The sequence below is a fragment of the Megascapheus bottae genome, chromosome 9 (genome assembly GCF_031878675.1).
Source record: "Megascapheus bottae isolate mThoBot1 chromosome 9, mThoBot2.hap1, whole genome shotgun sequence".
Lineage (NCBI taxonomy): Eukaryota > Metazoa > Chordata > Mammalia > Rodentia > Geomyidae > Megascapheus > Megascapheus bottae.
Genome location: NC_143517.1, coordinates 60,079,552 through 60,097,629, shown reverse-complemented (window position 1 = coordinate 60,097,629; position 18,078 = coordinate 60,079,552). Strand labels below are relative to the sequence as shown.

Below are 18,078 nucleotides of genomic sequence, written 5' to 3'. Positions count from 1 at the left end.
TGTTAGCCAAGGCTAGGAGTCTGGCAGAGCTTGGAAAATGGTGAGAAGTACTGTGTCCTCCTGGAGGGAGGAATCAGGAAGGCCAGGTCGAAAAAGGCCACACTAGGCTGGGCTTTTATCTAAGCTGTCAGATTATCTAAGCTGAAGTTTAGTATCAGAAGAGCAAGGTTTCTTGCCAGCTCTGGATGCTGTGTGGATAGTAACCAGAGGCATTGAGGAGTTGTTGAGTTGCATTGAGATCAGTGAACCGCTCACTAGGAAGAAGCTTGAGGTCCCTTTGGCATCTGGGAAAGCCTTGGGGGCTCCAAGTAATATCCAGTTGCTAACATGGTCAGGTAAGTGACGTTGATGTCACTACAGTGCCATCTGCTGCTGCAACCATGCCAGCTGAGCAGTTGGAAATGGTTTGCAGTCCTAGAGCTTAGGTGGGATTTTCACATCTGGTAGTCGGCATGTACCTAGGTGTACACCTCACAGCCATGCTGTGTATGAGTTTGCTGCGGGGGGGCGGGGGTCAGATGGGTGAGAACACAGAAGGGTAGAGAAGATGTCCTGCCCAGGGAAGTTATTTATTCCTTCACTGCTTTGAATGCTCTACTGGCCCCTCACCAGTGTTCCTTTGTGGCCACCAGTGAGGAGGATACAGGAAGTAGAAAGGAAAAGGCTTTCTTGTCATGCATGGCTGGGAAGCTCTGGGGCAGGTCCTGACCTCCTACAGCAGAGCTGCAGGAGCCCAGGGGACACCTGAACCCATCCCGAACAGTGCATGGTTATATCTCACCCACTGTTGTCTCATCTGCCAGCCAAGCCCAATCAAGAAGGAGCGCTCACCCAGGCCCCAGAGCTTCTGCCACTCCTCCAGCATCTCACCCCAGGACAAGCTGTCACTGCCAGGGTTTGGCACTCCTCGGGACAAGCAACGGCTCTCCTATGGAGCCTTCACCAACCAGATCTTTGTCTCTACAAGCACAGACTCACCCACGTCACCCACTTCAGAGGCCCCCCCTCTGCCACCTAGGAACGCCGGGAAAGGTATGACTAGAGATGGGCTTTGTGGCTCCCTCTTCAGAGCTACTGGTCTGCTCAGCTGCCCAGCTTGAAAGAAAGAGTCTGAGGTCCATTGGAGTAGCAAAATGGGGACCACACAGTCAGGCACAGTATCTAGTGGGCACCTTGTCATCTGCCTGGCACCAGCAGCAGGTCAAGCAGTGTAAGAGGCACACTTTGTGCTTTGCCTCTTGATAAATTCACACAGGTCCAGTGAGATGTATGCGTTTGTGCCTGTTTTAAAGATGAGGTACAGTGTCTTATTGGAGGTCACACAGCCATAAGAGATCTAGAGATAAAATTTAGTCTGAGAGTTCCTGTGGCTTCAAAACCTGTGGTCTTGGTAGCATGCTGGGATGTGAGTTCTCAGAAATTTAACTTTCCTCCACGCTAAGTGACTCTATTGAAGATGCTGAAGCTCCTAATGATGGTTGACACTCATGTCATAGAGAATCTAAGCCAAGCTCTTCCCATTCTTTGGACCCCAGATGAGGTGGGTACTACTGCAGCTGTAGCATCCATAGAGACTGCCTAAGGTTCTCAACTACTTGGGATTCGTCACCAGGTCTTCTATGACATAAATCTACAGTACTACACTCTCCTATGAGGTTTGTCTTCCCTGAGACAGGGCCTGATCTGGAGAGGGCTCTCTTCCCAGAGGAGTGTTAGAATAGGCATTATCAAAACCTCCACAGGGATGCTCCTTAAGCCAGTGATCCAGCATCCTGTTCTCACAAAGTGCTGTCTTACGCCTCCTATCCACAAGAGTATGTCCTGCCCAGAAAGTCACTGTGCTTCCTCTTATATAGGGAAAAGTTGAGGCACAGAAATGTTCATCTCAAGGGCCACTCAGGTGAAGGGGTGGTGGGATGGAGAGATACCTCAAGCTGCACCTTTGATTTTGGTCTCTGCTAGTGATTCCAAATACAGGATTCTCCCTGTGTGCTCAGCCCTGCTAGCCCAGGTTTGAAGGACCTCGTGGTGTACAATGCGATGCCTATTTGAATCACTGGAGCTATTTTGTAGGAAATGTGAGCTTTACTCAAAAGTGTTTTTTCAGAGCTTATTCTCCATTGAAATAGTGTTATAAATGGGAGCTGTGTTCTTAGACCACAAATAGCCTCATGGATCATAAAATACGACAGACAAGTTAGAATAAGGCTTTGCATGAACAGATCTCATCAAACATAACCAGTGGCCCTAATGATAACAGCACACGTGAGCCAGGGGCTGGACCTGCCAGTATTTCTTACCACCCTATACATATAAGCGTCCTATATATTAGAACGTTCTCTCTTAAATAAATAGGGTATCAAACTCCAGATTCATAGTGTTTGAATGCTGAGCTTCTGCTCCCCTCTGGGGAAAGATGTTCCCCAACAAACAAGAGCAAGGGCCCCTCACTGCACTGCACCCTCCAGAGCACAGTAAGGGATCCCCAGTCCTAATAACAGTAAGCAACAACTCTGGAAGACTTCATATTCTATAGTTATGCTCCCCAACACAGTTCATGAATCTCCCTCCACAGGCAAGGGCCTGCCCAGGTCACCGAACCTCCGTGTCATTGAGATCCTGAAGGAACTGACACCAGAGTCCAGGGAACCAGTAGATACTCACCTCCTTTCACCCCCTTTTGTAATTTTATCTCAGTGTGGACACAGTAACACATAAAATGTTCTCTCTGGCTCAATGCCATGCATATCTCTCCTGCCTTGAATAAATTCTAGCCAGCTCTTTACCAAAGACTTTGAAGACAAAGAGCAAATTTATTTAGTGAGTCAGCTGCTGGAACAGGAGCTTAGAGACTTGGCTATAGCAACTGTGGTCAACTAAGGATAGGCAGCTTATCCCCCCTCCTGAAAACTAAAGACCATAATGGGAAAAAAAGAAATCCTTCCTTCCAACAGAGTAACCTTCCTGGCTGTTCAGAGTAGAACATCAGCTTGAGAGCTCTGACCTGTCTGCTGGTAAGACAAGGCAGCCTTTCGTGATGGTCATAAGGGACTGAGTGCCCGTACATGTGAAGAACTGGCAGTGTGTAGAACTGAGTTGTTAGAAGGCATTGTTAAATGTCAGCTGATGCTGTGTGTACAGATTTAGTTCTTCTTTTGTGGCTTCCTATTGGAGCCTCTGATTGAGAACAAGACTGTCTCGAATCCTGGTTTGGATTGCTCATTCTCCAAGCAAGGAAAGACCTGGTCTCTGTTTACAGCAGAAGTCATCTTCATGGCCTCAGATTTATGAGTCTAAAGAGTAGTGGCCTCTATGATGTATACAGACACTTGTGGCAAAGTTCCCACAAACAAGAAGAGTACAAAAAGAACCATAGAAAGAATTCTTCTGAGCCTAACTTAGGAATATTTTCAAGAAACTCCAGCTGGCTCATCAAAATTCAGGAAGTTTGATCTGAATTACCATCAAGCAAAGCCCCCTTGTGTTTGAGCAGTCCTCATCAGTCTCAGAAGAACTTACCGTTCTTTCTGTTCATACAGAAACATTATGCTGCCTAACCCCTTTTTGGAGGGGGAAAGGATCCAGTAAATGAAAACTACAAAACCAAGTGTGGAGACATTGGTCACCTGTGATCAACAGCTTTCCTTTGCCTACTTTATGTTTAAAGACTAGACATATATTTGCTTTTAATCTTTAGGTTAAAGTCTTATCCTAGATTGCCAGATATGGTAGCCTATAGCTGTAATCCCAGCAATGGAGAAGGAAGACTCTGGTCTGAGACTGGACCCAGGCAAGAATGCAAGATTCTAAACAAAAAAAAAGATAACTGAAGCAAAAGGCTGGAGGCATAGCTCAAGTGGTACTGCATCTGCCTAGCAAGCAGGTTTAAATTCCAGTACTGACCAAAAAAAAAAAAAAAATAGGTTGGGCTGGGAGTGTGGCCTAGTGGTAGAGTGCTTGCCTAGCATGCACCAAGACCCAAGCTTGATTCCTCAGTACCACATACATAGAAAAAAGCCAGAAGTGGTGCTTGGCTCAAATAGTTGAGCTCTAGCCTTGAGAAAGCTCAAGGGCAGTGCTCATGCCCTGAGCCCAAGCCTAAGACTGGCAAAAAGAAGAAAAAGAAAGAAGTCGATGGATGATTAAGTGTCTGTACCATCATGTATAGAAGGAAACAGCTCTGGAAAGGTTAAGGAATTTACTTCTGGTCACATGGTGCTGAAATGAATGGGAAATTTACTTGGACTTCATGGCTGTCACACCAGATCTTTTAGTTCCTTCCTTCCCTTGTTGGGGAAAATGGGCCATCTTTCTCCTGCCTGGCTCATGAGGTTGTTATCAGAATTCAGTGAGACAGTACAGCAAGAAGGCATTTTGGAAGAGGCAGAGCTTTTCATTTCCCTAAGAGACTCAATTTGGGGATTATTGGGCTATGACTAGAAATACTCTGGAGTGTGAGAGACCAGAGGGCAGCATACCCATCCACAGACAGGTGCTTGAAGATACGTTACTTCTGTTTGATTTGACTGTGTCTTTAAATATTTTTTTTTGTTGGTTATGGGACTTGAACTCTGGGCCTGGGCCTTGACATTGTCCCTGAGCTCTTCAGCTCAAGGCTACTGCCCTTCCCCTTGAGCAACCGGTTTTCTGGTGGTTACTTAATTGGAGGTAAGAGGGCGAGGAGTTTGGCCTAGTGGTTAAAGTGCTTGCCTAGCATGCATGAAGACCCAGGTTCGATTCCTCGGTATCACATACATAGAAAAAAAAAAAAAAAGCTGGAAGTGGTGCTGAGCCTCAAGTGGTAGGCAGAAGTTGCAAGATATATCTTTAATTGGAGGTAAGAGTCTCACAGACTTTTTAGTAGCCAGTCTGGCTTTGAGCCACAATCCTTAGATTTCAGCCTCCTGAGCAGCTACAATTATCTAATGCCGTGTGTGTGTGTGTGTGTGTGTGTGTGTGTGTGTGTGTGTGTGTGTATAATAGTGCAGGCAGAGAGTGAGTACCTTACATGAGAAGTCTATGAGACATTTTACTCAGCTCCTGGCCCTTAGTATTCCTCAGGGGATACTATCTTTCCCTTGCTAGGTCCAGCAACTCTATAGCTCTAAGAAGGGAATCCTTTCAGTTACAGAGTCTGCACTGAAATCATCTACCTACTGAATTAACAAGTGCTTCAAATATGACACCAGGCACTGGTATAGGCTCAGTTAAAGGTTTTGTTAAATCTAGGATGAATCTGATCTCAACTTAAAATAGTGTAAGCTTTTAGGAACAAGAATGCAAATTATGGTTTATTCCCATCATTGGTGAGATGAAGTTTTAAAATCAAAAATTATTAGCAGTGAAAAAAAAGAATTATTTACAGTGAATATTAACTCTCCATTTCACATTTGTCCAGTGTAATGCAGACATCCTACCTCAAATAGCCTCTGACTTTGGTCTGAGAAAGCAGTAATCTAGACAAAAGCAGCATGGTACCTACCTGCTAATAGTGATGAAGTCTTGGTACCGTGGAGTGTACACAGCCAGGAAGTATAGCCATCAGTGTGGACAATGACTAGATGCCTCACTAATGAAACTAAGGCAGTTTGATCTGTAGCAAGCTAGACTGCAGCTACTGGGTAGCTATGAATCTTAGCCTTTCAAACCTCATCTTCTCTTTTACGAAGCCACCTTTCTCCAGCTCACAAAAGACTGGAATTTTTTCTCCATACAGGTTGGTATATGTCTCCTCTTCTAATTTCAGTGATCCTTGTGGAGTTTCAACATTTTCATCTGAAAAATAAGAAACAGGGTCTGCTATCCTGAGCCACTGAACAAATCCCATGCAATAAAGTCTGTGATATATCACACACCTAACAAGCATTCAGAAAACATGAGTTCCATCCTAGGGCAGGTTTTCAGTTCAGAAACTTATTTCAGGAAGAATGATGGAATAGCCGCTCTTCCCAGAGCTAGTCATCAGGAGAAACATGGAAATATCCTGTCAGGCCAGTAGGAGGTACTGTGGGGGTGGGAGGAGCTGCTTTCTCCTCTGTGGAGGATTCTTTTAGACCTGGTTAGAGACAAAAGCCTGGAAGACTGGGGCCATGAATAAATGGTCTCAGCACTCCTAAAGCAGAGAATAAGAGCTTGTCTACTGCATGAACAACAGAAAGAATCAGTGAAAGTATGTCCTAGAAATAGGTGGTAGGTTAAGGAAGAAGCATCCTAAAACTGAACCACATGTCCTGCATTGTGAAGGTTCACTTGCTGAAAAATCTCAGTGTGAAGCCAGGTGTGGTGGTTCATGCCTGTAATCCTAGCTACTTAGGATGCTGAGATCTGAGGATCACAGTTCAAAGCCAGGGACTTAAGAATCTCATAGACTTTTTTTTTTTTTTTTAAATCTCCATTTAACCACCAGAAAACCATAAGTGGAAGTGGCACAGTGGCTCAAGGGGTAGGGTCGGGTAGCCTTGAGCTGAAGAGCTCAGAGACAATGTCCAAGCCCAAAGTTCAAGTCCCACAACCAACCCCCAAAAAAATCTCTTTGTGAAATGTCTGCACTAGTTATGCTAAATGCAGCTGGGAAAGCTGCTCTCACTCTTCCCAGAGGTCTGTAATAGTAGAGGACAAAAGCAAATAGAAAGGGACAAGCCTTCTCAGCTTCCTGCAGCCACCTGCCATCAGGAAGGACACTGCTAGACGACTGAGACAAGCTTAGGAAGCATTTTCCTATCAGTAGCATGAGTCATACATTGATGGCTTTAGTTTCCTGTTCTTTTTTTTTTTTTTTAATACTGTGCAAGACAGTTTGAATACAGTAGTTTGTCCTTGGTTCACATTGGATTTCTGTTTTGTGGAGGAGGGGGAATGCTTTTGTTTTGGCCTTTATCAGTGTCTGACATTCCTTTTCAAAGCATTGCACATGAAGTAGCCAGAGCATTGTACGTGTGCTTTGCCCTTGACACTGGCCACTGTCCAGCGACATTGCCTGACCACCAGGGTGGGGAAGGGGAAGCAGAGGAAATCCTGGTTGTGCTTTTGCAATCAGGGACATAGGAGTGATTATTAAGGAACCAGCCCTGAGCCATCAAGTTCTAATACTTTCCTCCTGGTCATCAGTATCATAAAAAGATTGAAGATTCAAGGATTAACAAATGCTGTTTTTCATATAGAAATCAGCCAACAGAGTAGTATCCTGCTTTGTCATGCCTGGGCATATGTACTTCCATGTTGGCATCCTGGCCAGACCTGCTACTGACTCACTGAAGTGCTCCAACACTGTACCTCCTATGCCTCTGTTTTCCCATCTGATGTGGAGATGATGACAGTTCCTTCCTTTACACAGTTCTTTACCCAGCATTTTATCTTCATCTACTTAAAGTGATTAACATTAGCTTACCCTTCCTTGAAGCTCTGTACTGTGAAAACCACTAGGTAAGTCAGAAAGAATATCTTCAGGAGATAGGTTATACAACTTGGTGATTGTAGTTAAGTCATATTTCTTGAAACGAGTGAAGCAATAAATGGTAGCTCAGATTAGCCATTCCAGGGAATATATGCTTGAAACAATATATTGAGCATGATAAATATGTACAATGCTTATTTATCAAAACCAATTTTTAAAGGTCAGTAGGAAATGATGGTTGAAGTTTCATCTGTACGATACAGAATTTGGTAAATACAGTTTCTGTCACTGTTCCTCCTGGTTGGCATGTTAGAATCAGTAATTACACTTTTATAGACAAATCTGTCCAACATGGTCAAGATGATTTCTCAATCCATTATCTATGAAGTTTCACATTTGTACTTTTATTCAATCTCCCAGATGGAGGACTGTATTTTCCTTGGTCTTGAAAACCAGATATGCAAGCACTGGAAAGTCTCCTGGTTGCCTGTACCATGAATTGTCTTGATAGTTGTATTGGGGGGGGGGCGTTTTGCAGAATGTGCCACTCAGCAGTACTGGCAAGGGCAGCCTACCCCACCACCACCACACCATCCATCACCCACCCCAATGGCCCAAACAATCTGGAGACTCTCCAGAGCTTTGTAATCCTTGTGGAAATTCAGAAATAGAAGCAGTTGCTTCAGGACACAGGGGCTTCATGAGAGGAGTCTGGATAGGATTGCACCTTTGCTGACCATTGAAAGCTGAAGATGTGGAGGAAGATGAAACTGAAGAGCTTGGTGGTGTCTCTAAGTGTTCAACACAGAGAAGACAAGATGCCATTCAGAGGAAGAGAAGCACATTGGTGCCTGGGCCAAGAGTTCAGTCTTTAGGTCAGCAGGGTTTCGCCTGGATGTCGCATCATACTGGGTTGCGCCAAGTTCCTGTGCTCTCTGAGGCATACTCTGTTAATTCTGTGGTAACTAAATGACTCGAGGGTGTGGTTACTCTCGGAATCATGTAAGCATACAACATAGTCTTGTTAGCATCTTGTCTGTGGCAGTGTTTGCTTCCAGATAAGATTTGGAGCCTGAGTGACCTTTCCAGTGCACTGCATCAGAATGTCCCTAGGTGGCGATAAAGATGAAATTGGTGGGAATCTCAGCATTGTCTATTGTGTGTAATGCATGTATTTCACACGGAAAGTTATGCTTCCTGATAGTTAACTGGTGTTGTTTCCCTCAAGCACAGGAAATGCTACCTGGCTTTCAGAAAAAACCAGCAGCATCTACTGCTGGAATGAACACCTCACCAGTCTCTGTCCCAGCACTGCCCCAGCTCCATCCCTCATGTCCATGGGCCCTTGATCTATAGGCCCAATTTTTTGCCTGCATAGTGGGAACAGTACAACATTCAAGTACCGAAAGGTGCTCATGAAAACTGTAGTAACTGGGATTAGGCACTGATTTAGGATAACCATAAGACTTCTATCATATACCATTGAGACAGAAAATAAACTATATAGTTATGACTATTCCCTGAGATTAACAATATTTACTGCCAAGACTAGACCATCTTTTGAGAATGAAATCGATGTGAGTACTAGATGGTAAATTTGATAATAAGAAATATCTATATCCAGGAAGGACACTAGCAATAATTTAAGTTTTTCTTTTAATACACAGAATATAAAAAGCTCTTTTGGAGCCTTTCTGGACCATCAGGTATCTACTATCCTGTGTTAAACATTTGGTGTGGTAGTGTTCTTAGCTTTTCCTTCTGTTTCTTTTTTTCTTTCTCTAAATGTCTGCAAAGATAATTATTCATAGACACGATTAAACCATTCACCTAGTAATGTTCCGTAAATAAATAGTTGTCCAAGAGACCAGTGCCTCACAGATATCAACCACTTCTTGTCACTTTAACAATATATATACTATTCATACATACTATCCCCAGAATGCTTCCAAAGACAAACTCACTGCTGTTCACTTTCAATACAACAGGTAGCTTAGGACTGCTAGAATAATTCAGAACTAGAACATAAAACATTTTTGGAGTTTTCTTCTTTTCTTTTTTTTCATATAGTTTTATTGTAATTAATAGAAGGGTTGCATTCACCAGATAAAAGGTACATTAATTCACATACATTGATACCCTTTCTCTTATCTAGGTAATTTTACATCATTTAGAATTCAGAAGACTCTCACTTAAAATTGAAACGAAAACTTCAGTTTGGTGACTAAAAGAATAACTGGGGGGCTGAGGACATGGCTTAGTGGTACAATTCTTGCCTAAGAATCCCCAGGCCCTTAATTCAAACTCCAAACTGTCCCCCACCCCCCAAAAAAAACAACTGGATAAGTAGACAAGGGGGAAAAAAACCCATGATGAAAATATTTCCCGTTTTACCTGTAGTTCGTTGATGGAGCAGTTCCCACAGCTCTAGTCTTCCTGTGCTGATTTTCCTGGTCGTGTGCTATATCTCTTCTTTCTTGGCAGGTTATGTGATGATTCCAGTGAGTGGTTGGTTTCCAATGTGTTTGTATTAGTTTGCCCATGGTAGCTAAATGATGGTCTAAACCCCTTAGCTTTCTGTGTGGACTAGCTTTTTTTTTTTTTTTTTACTGTTTTGTTTGTTGTTATTTTGAGTTTTGTTTCAATTTGGTTGAGATGATATCTAGAAACAGCCCAAGTTATTTACAAACTCATACATCCTCCTCCTTTCTCAGCCTCCCAAGTAGCTTGTGTTACAGGCCTTCGTCACCACACACAATGTGGTTGAAGTTTTGTTCCCTAAACGCACAAATTCTCCTTTTATTTGTATCAGTTTGTAACCATCAAGTTTTGGGACCCTTATTTGTGAGTCACTGAATTGGTAAATGTGGCATACCTGGCCTTTGGCTTTTGTCTCTCTGTGTCGTACCACCTTTTGATGTGTGAGATTGCATACTATCTGTTCGTGTCTGTGAGACTGGGATTAACCTTCCTGCCCCCATTCAATTTCCTTTCTAGGTCCAACTGGCCCACCTTCAACACTCCCTCTAAGCACCCAGACCTCTAGTGGCAGCTCCACTCTCTCCAAGAAGAGACCTCCTCCCCCACCACCCGGACACAAGAGAACCCTGTCTGACCCTCCCAGCCCACTACCTCATGGGCCCCCAAACAAAGGCGCAATTCCTTGGGGTAAGTTTTCCTAAAGTCAGGGCCAAAGCTGCCCAGGGCCAGTCAGAATGGGGGGGCTCCATTGGGCACTGAATAGTTAGCACATTCAGAAAATGGACCAAACCTACACCCCCTGGATGAAGATTTAGATATGTATCATTATAGTTATATCTGCCTCATATGGCCAACAAGTATTTTGAAAATACTTGGGGACATCAAAAGCTGATGTTAATTATAAATGCAGTTGTGCCTCAGTGTCAAGGCATTGGTTCCAGACCACTACCCCCTGACACCAACATCTGTGGATGCTTAAGTCCCTCGTATCAAACGGCACATTACCTGCATATAACCCGTATGCTTTAAAAGTCATCTCTAGATAATTTATAATAATCTAATACAATGCAAGTGTTGTGTACACATTCTGTACACACACATACTTTTGATCCCCAGTTGCTTGGCTTCACAGATACAGAGAGTCCAGTATAATAGTAAAAAGTACTAATAAGCATATCCTAGATCTTGTACAGTCCTAACAACAGCTCTGAGAGGCAGGTGCTGTTAATCCCACAGAGAGGAAACACGGGCCTATGCTCATAGTAGTCAGAAGGGCTTTCTTACAAAACAGCATCAGATTATAGTCACCCTTTGCCTTCACACCTTTACAGATTTTCTGCTGAGTTTCAATTGAATGCAGACTCCTTACACTAGAGTCTGCAGGGCCTCACACCTCTGCTCTTCCACTTGCTGTCCTTCCTCCCTGGCCACCACCCCACACTTACCCTCCCAAAGCCCTCACTCCCCGCACTCCCCGCACTCCCCGTACTACTCCTTGGAAGCCTGGCCCCTGGTCAGTCTTCTGCTCTCGCTCTATACATTTCCCCTGACCTCATCCCTCGAGTGGCTGACTTCTTCCCCAGCACCGTGAGAAATCATCGAGGGTGGGAAGTCCTCATTGTGTCTGTCTCCCCATCTAGAATGTACATTCACAGTGCAGCACACTTGTCTTGTCTCGTCCTCATCTGTGTCTGCAGAGCCTGGGATGGCACGTGGCTCACACTAGGTAGTCAGTAATCTCTTGAGAAGAAAAACCTCATCCAGTCAGCTAGTATAACAGTCAGTTTAGTGCTACTGACTGCAAAAGGAAGATTTTTTTTTCCCAATTTTATGGTCGAGGTGATGTATATAGGGGTTACAGTTATATTCATCAGGTAGTGGGAACATTATTTCTTGAACGTCGATACCCCTTCCCATGTTTTTCTCCCAGTTTCCCTCTCCCCACCCCATTCTAGTCATCTTTATTTTCCCCTTCAAAGGGAAGGGTTTTTTTTCTTTTTTTTTTTTCTTTGTCAGTCATGGGGCTTGAACCCTGGGTGTGGGCGCTATCCCTGAGCTCTTCAGCTCTCAAACAAATTTAACGAATTCCTATTTTCTGCCTTAAAAATTGTAACTTTGGAAAGTTTGCTCTTTCACTCTGTTCAGCAGCAGAACTAGGATCTGGCCTTTCTTCATCTCTGGTGTTGGCAGAATGAGGGCCTATTCCCAACAAAACAAAAGTTGTTACCACTTAATAAAAACTACTGCCTGCATATCTGGAAGCAGTAGAGCCTTTCGTGGGTGTGGCCCTCAAACATCTGCCGTGTACCTTTGCCTTAAAGATTGTCCTTAACAACAGTGACACTTTTCCACATGACCCAACTCTAGTGACCATTCACAAACAACCCTGAGTGTTACTTCTGGAATAATCAAGGCTTTTGTTGGTGTAACACATGTGTGAGATAGACTTATCTGACAACACAGATCAGTAATAGAGGTGTGTATCTGCAGGTGCACAGCTGAACTTCTCACCAGCAGGTTAAACTTGGCTCTGATCCAAATGTCTGTCCTTTATTGAACTTGTCACCTGTGTCCCGCTAACATTGTGTTCCATGAGCCAAAGGCAGAGATCACACTGGTCACTAACAAGACACAGAGAGGGATAGCCTCCTAGATAGCATCTTCCCCTGAACCCTCCACCCCTCGAGTCCTGATACTCCGAGGTACAGAAGCTAAGGAGATAGCAGCGGACTAACTTACTTGCTCTCCACATACTTCACCATCCACCTCTGTTATTCCACTTAGAATAGATAATAAGCATTCAGCACAGGGCACCTGGCATGCAGTTCCAGCCTGGCTCAGGCAGGGAGGGTCACATCAAGGTTTTTCCCCTGCCAGACCTACAGTGCTCACAGCACCCAGAAGAACCCAGGCCTTTCGTGCTGAAGTCCATTGCTGGTGCCTCTCCTGGCTCAGAAAACCTAAGGAACAACTTGGTGTTTTGTGAGGACAGCAACATTTCATTAAATCCCCTTTTTAATGACCTGCTTTACCGCAGGTATCATATTTGAATACAGCTTAAATAATAAGGAAATGAAGACAGAGTAAAGATAGCAAAGTAAAATGAAATCCGGGATTGTGAGCTCACATTCATAACCTTAGAACAGATGACGTGGCTGGAAGTGGACCACGGGTAGGTCAGTGCAAGGGGCCAATGGGAAAAAGCAAAGAAGAAGAAACAACCATTCAGTTTGTACTCCTGAGATTAATCCTGTTCTTGCCCCCTGATATTCTTAGAGTGAATACCAGACAGTAAATTCTCTGGGGATTTTCACCCTTCAGTACTGAGAGACGTTCCTACAGCACACATGGGAGACCAGGTGTGCCCTGGGTGAGCATTCCAGAAGCCTGACCTTCGACCTGCATCCTACCAATCCCTGCCTAGGTGACCACTGGCATGTACAGCTATAGACACAGGTAGAGATACATGTTTTACGAAGATAGAGCAGGTAATTTTTCCTTATATGTTTGTATTGTACCCTCACAGCCATCCTTAAACATAGGGACTGTGACTGTCCTCAGCCTAAAGATAAGGATTGACATACACAGTCAACAAATGATTTGTTTACTAGAACAAGCTGAGTGATTTCAGAACTGAGATTGGATTCTGATTCCAAGGCACATAACTAGTTCACTGTCCTAAAAGTTTCTGGGACCTGTTTGCTGTGTATTACTGAGCCGAAGCCCTGGCTTTCTCTATCAACTCAGCCTGCAACCTGTGAGCTACATAAGTGGTCAAGAGTTATGGCCGCGGGTTCTTTCCTTTCTTGCCCATCATCTGTCTCCAGCTCTGTTATACACCTTTGTGTGACACACCAAGGGCCCTTTCCAAATTGTGTAGAGGAAAAGGAAAAGCTCAAAAAGATTTCACTGCTTCCTTAGTTGACTCTCATTCTCTTTTTTAGCACCACCAAATTTCTTAGTTAACTGCTTCCTTAGTTTACTCTCATTCACCTCTTTTTAGCAACACCAAATTTCTGAATTTTTTTCTTGGCCTTGCTGTGAGAATGACAGCATTACTGTCAATCCACCACAGATAGCTTCCCACCCAGGTGTGGAAAGTCACTCTGTGGGAGAAGTTGAGCCCATCTTTCTGCAACAGAAGCCTGTGGATGATTGGCAGACATTATCCTGGAAGGTTACACACAAGGAACTCACTGCTTGGAGAGGTACTCTCCCACTGAGCAAATGGAGAAAAATCCATGTCACACTTCCTGTGAAGCTTCTAGCACTTCTCCCCACAACTCCTAGTCCAGCTCTCCATGCTCACACCACCTAGTGTAGTGGGCCCAGTTATTACTCCTGCTGTATAAACGAGGAGATGGAGGCAGAGTAGAGCAGGGTCCTCCCATGTCATACCTCCTGAATCGGCAGCACATCTGAAATTCAGGCCCTGCGTCCACATCCTTAACCTCTCCCCAGGAGGGCACTGCCAGGTCGACCAGGGGTCAGTTCTCAGAAAGTGACTTTGAGTCTGCAGGAGTGAGCAGGGGCAGGCCCTGGGGTAGGGGAGAGGTAAGAATGACAAAGTCACATAGGCATAAAAATGGTGTCACAGTGAACAGCTAGGGAGTGCACAGTGTTGTGTGTGTTACTTGTTGGAAATGCCTCCTGCCTGGAGAGAAATCAACAGGTGTGGCCAGCTGTGTATTCCACAGTCATTCACTGTGAGGGCTCCTTCCAGTCTGACACGTGTGGCTAAGTGCCCAGCTCTGTGGACTCAGCATGGAGCGCAGTGCCAGAAATGCCTGCTTTTTAGTGGCTCCTGAGAGACCCAAGAAACCCTAAGTGTTGGGCCCCAGGCACATGGAAGTATATAAACATTAGGAAAAGTATTGTATTCACATGAAGCAGAAGCCAAATGTAAGGGTCTTTGGTGCTGGTAATGCCAGTTCAGCTTGTTTCTTTTTGTCACCTTGTCCTGGAGCTGACAGACCAATCTATCAAGATCTCATCTTGGCACCTCCGCTCTGCCAGCATCTCCCATGGAGTGAACTGTATCTCCCATGGAGTGAACTGTATCTCCCATGGAGTGAACTCAGTCAAACTTCCGTGGGAGTTCAGAGGTCAGATCTAGGAGGCAGCTGACCTTGTGTCCTAGCACTAACCATGGAGCACATTACTCTCCTCTCTATATGTTTATTCATGTATGAAATGGAGGAGGAGATTATTTCTCACTATACCTTATAAGGTGTAAGTGTTCAATAAATGATAGCTGCTGCTCCTAATATGACTACTGGAGCATCGCTGTGGACTGTGAAGAGCACATAGACTTTAGGTCAGGACCATGACGCTTACAGCCACTTGTACATTTGGCCTCCTCTCCTCATCTTTAAAAAGCTGAATGTCAGGCCAGTCTCCTATGTCGTAAGGAAGGTGGCAGGACAGATGAGAAAGGTTTTTGGGGTTTTTTTGTTTTTTTGTTTTTGGTGGGTCATGAGGCTTGAACTTGGCCTGGGTGCTGTCCCTGAGCTCTTCAGCTCAAGGCTACCACCCTACCCTTAAGCCAAGCCCCACTTCCTGTTTTCTAGAGGTTAATTGGAGATAAAGTCTCAGGTTCTTTTATGCCTGGGCTGGTTTTGAACCTTGATCCTCAGATCTCAACCTCCTGAGTAGCTACAATTACAGGCGTGACCTATTGGCGCCAGGCATGAGAAAATATTTTTTTAGTTGTTTTGTTATTCCTAGGGTTTGAACTTAGGACCCAGACACTGTCCTTGGGCTTTGCCAAGGCTAGCACTCTACTGCTTGAGCCACAGCACCACTTCCAGCTTTTTCTGTGTATGTGGTATTGAGGAATCAAACCCAGGGCTTTGTGCATACAAGTCAGGCACTCAGCCACTAGACCATGCTCCCAGCCCAAGGAAGTATTTTGAGGGCAGCTGATGGCCAGCTTCCTTCATCCAGCTTCCTCTGGGGGCCTGTGGCTGGCGGCCCCAGTCCTGTCATCCTTGTCCCACCCTGGAGTGATCCCAAAAGAGCCCGCATCTATTCTAATTCATCTTTCATCTTTCTCCTGGGCTCAATGCATTTCTATGTACCTATGGTCTCTGGTTTAGCCACTGTTCAGATGCAGTGTCCTCTGCGGATAGCATTCCTACTCCCTCTCACAGGCTAGGTGTAAGCACTGGTTCCTTGCCATTTTCACCACTGTTAGCCCAACTCACGTGATTAGATCATTCTTGTGTACAAGTCTCTCAAGCCAGATCCTAAACTCTTTGAGTGTGGTGACATTTTACCTTCTTTGATGCTGCTACTTCGTGTTTATACCTTGCTTAGAGGTAAGTGCTTAAAGAGTGTTAACATCGTGATGGATGGTGAGGAAGTGAGTGGCTGAGGTGAGGACTGGGTGTGAGCTCCTGGCTGATGCTAGCCACACAGGGGCCCACACTCAGACTACAGGAGGTGAGTCTCAGCATGGCAGTCTCTTCTGAGACCAAGCCAAGCCCCAGACACTGAGCTATTGGGACACCATCGAATCTCTGATCTGAGAGGCCTGGCCAAGGGGAAGTCTACCAATATTGTCCTCTGTAATTGAAAAGGAAAAGCCCGGCGAGGAGTTTGGCCTAGAGGTAAAGTGCTTGCCTAACATGCACAAAGACCCAGGTTCGATTCCTCACTGCCACATACATAGAAAAGGCAAGAAGTGGTGCTGTGGCTCAAGTGGTAGAGCTCTAGCCTTGAGAAAGCCCAAGGACAGTGCCCAGGCCTTAAGTTCAAGCCCCAGGACTGGCAAAAGAGAGGTGGGGGGAGGCAGGGGGAGGAAAGGAAGAAAGGCAGGCAGGTCCAAGACAGCGCTTGGGTTTTTGTTTACAATTCTGATTTTTAAATGCCTCCATGGGCGTAAGGGATGCCAGCGCCCTGTCCCCCTGTGCTGCCTGTCCATGTCTGAGGCACAGCCTTCAACTCTGTATTCTCCTTGTAGGTAATGATGTGGGTCCATCGTCTTCAAGTAAGGCCTCGAACAAGTTTGAGGGGCTGTCTCAGCAGTCAAGGTGAGCTACCCCGAGCACTTGTGCCTAGTTGCAATGGACTGCATTCTAGAAGTGGCTTTTACTCTTCTTGGCAATACTCAAAGTGTGCTGAGCCGGCAGCACAGATGACGATGGGAAGCTGAGTGTTCACTGGGTTTGTATCAGGCTCCTGGGTTGTAATGGAGCACCCTAGCCTAGCACAGATCTGCCCTGGCCCCACTCTGTCCATAGAATGACTGGGAGCAGAGCCTCAGTTCCCTGCTCTGTCCAGTCAGGCCTACAGTGGTCTGGACCAAACTCCTGTTGGGTCTTAAAAGTTTATTTGTGATATTATAATGCGTCTTTTCTTCTCGACCCCTTTGGGAGATCTCCAGACAGAAAGGGAAAACTCTTCCTGGGTTCCTGGTTCGCAAAGTATCTGTGGCTAGGCTGAATAGTCTTGTTTTCTTCCCTCCTCTCACTGAAGCAGGGTGCCTTGGTAGACCTTCCTGGGGCAGTGTTCACGGAGCCTCACCCCAGATCGTTTCCTCTAGAAGTAGATCTGACATCAGGATGCAGAGCCACTTCTAGATATGAAACTTCCAGCTGGGGGCCGACAAGGGGCTGATGTGGGGAGTCTGTTGAAGATATGAAAAGAAAAAGTTATTTTATTTTTATTTTTTCCAGTGCTCTACCACTTGAGTCACAGCACCACTTCCAGCTTTTTCTATGATATGGTACCAAGAAACTGAACCCAGGTCTTTGTGCATACTAGGCAAGCACTCTACCACTAGGCCAAACTCCTGGCCCAAAATTTTAATTTTTTAATGCTTATAAAATATTTATTGTGATTGTAAACCAAAATTTTATTTTTGATAGTCCTAAGATTTAGAGCCTTGCACTTGTTAGGTAGGTGTTCTACCACTTGAGCCATGCTCCTAACCCCCTTTTACTTTATTATGCAGGTAGAGTCTACTGCTTTTGTTTCTTAAATCCTTTCTCTGCCTCCCATGTAGCTGGGATTATAGTCATGAATTGCTATTTCCAGTTTATTTCATGAAATTGGCTCTCACTTTTTCCCACATTACCTCATACTATGTTTCCTTCATCTCTAACTCCCCCTAGCTGGTGCTGGAGATGTGTACCGCATCTAAACCTACCTTTTTTTGTTTGTTTAAATGACACTCTTTTCAGCTGTATAGAGTTTACAAT

At 44.9% G+C, this 18,078-nt stretch overlaps 1 protein-coding gene across 9 annotated transcripts in view; it reads left to right on the top strand.

The window, feature by feature from the left end:
* The window catches only part of Asap1 (ArfGAP with SH3 domain, ankyrin repeat and PH domain 1), a 276,484-nt gene that overhangs the window by 249,018 nt on the left and 9,388 nt on the right, over positions 1 to 18,078 (top strand). For 4 of the 9 annotated variants that reach the window (XM_090339394.1, XM_090339398.1, XM_090339396.1 and 1 more), the window contains exons 24-27: positions 804 to 1,032; positions 9,061 to 9,099; positions 10,391 to 10,561; positions 16,839 to 16,908. In XM_090339394.1, the coding sequence (XP_090195520.1) occupies positions 804 to 1,032; positions 9,061 to 9,099; positions 10,391 to 10,561; positions 16,839 to 16,908 (509 nt within the window). The remainder of the gene's footprint in view (positions 1 to 803; positions 1,033 to 9,060; positions 9,100 to 10,390; positions 10,562 to 16,838; positions 16,909 to 18,078) is intronic. The other 5 variants (XM_090339399.1, XM_090339400.1, XM_090339403.1 and 2 more) reach the window with 2 other exon arrangements.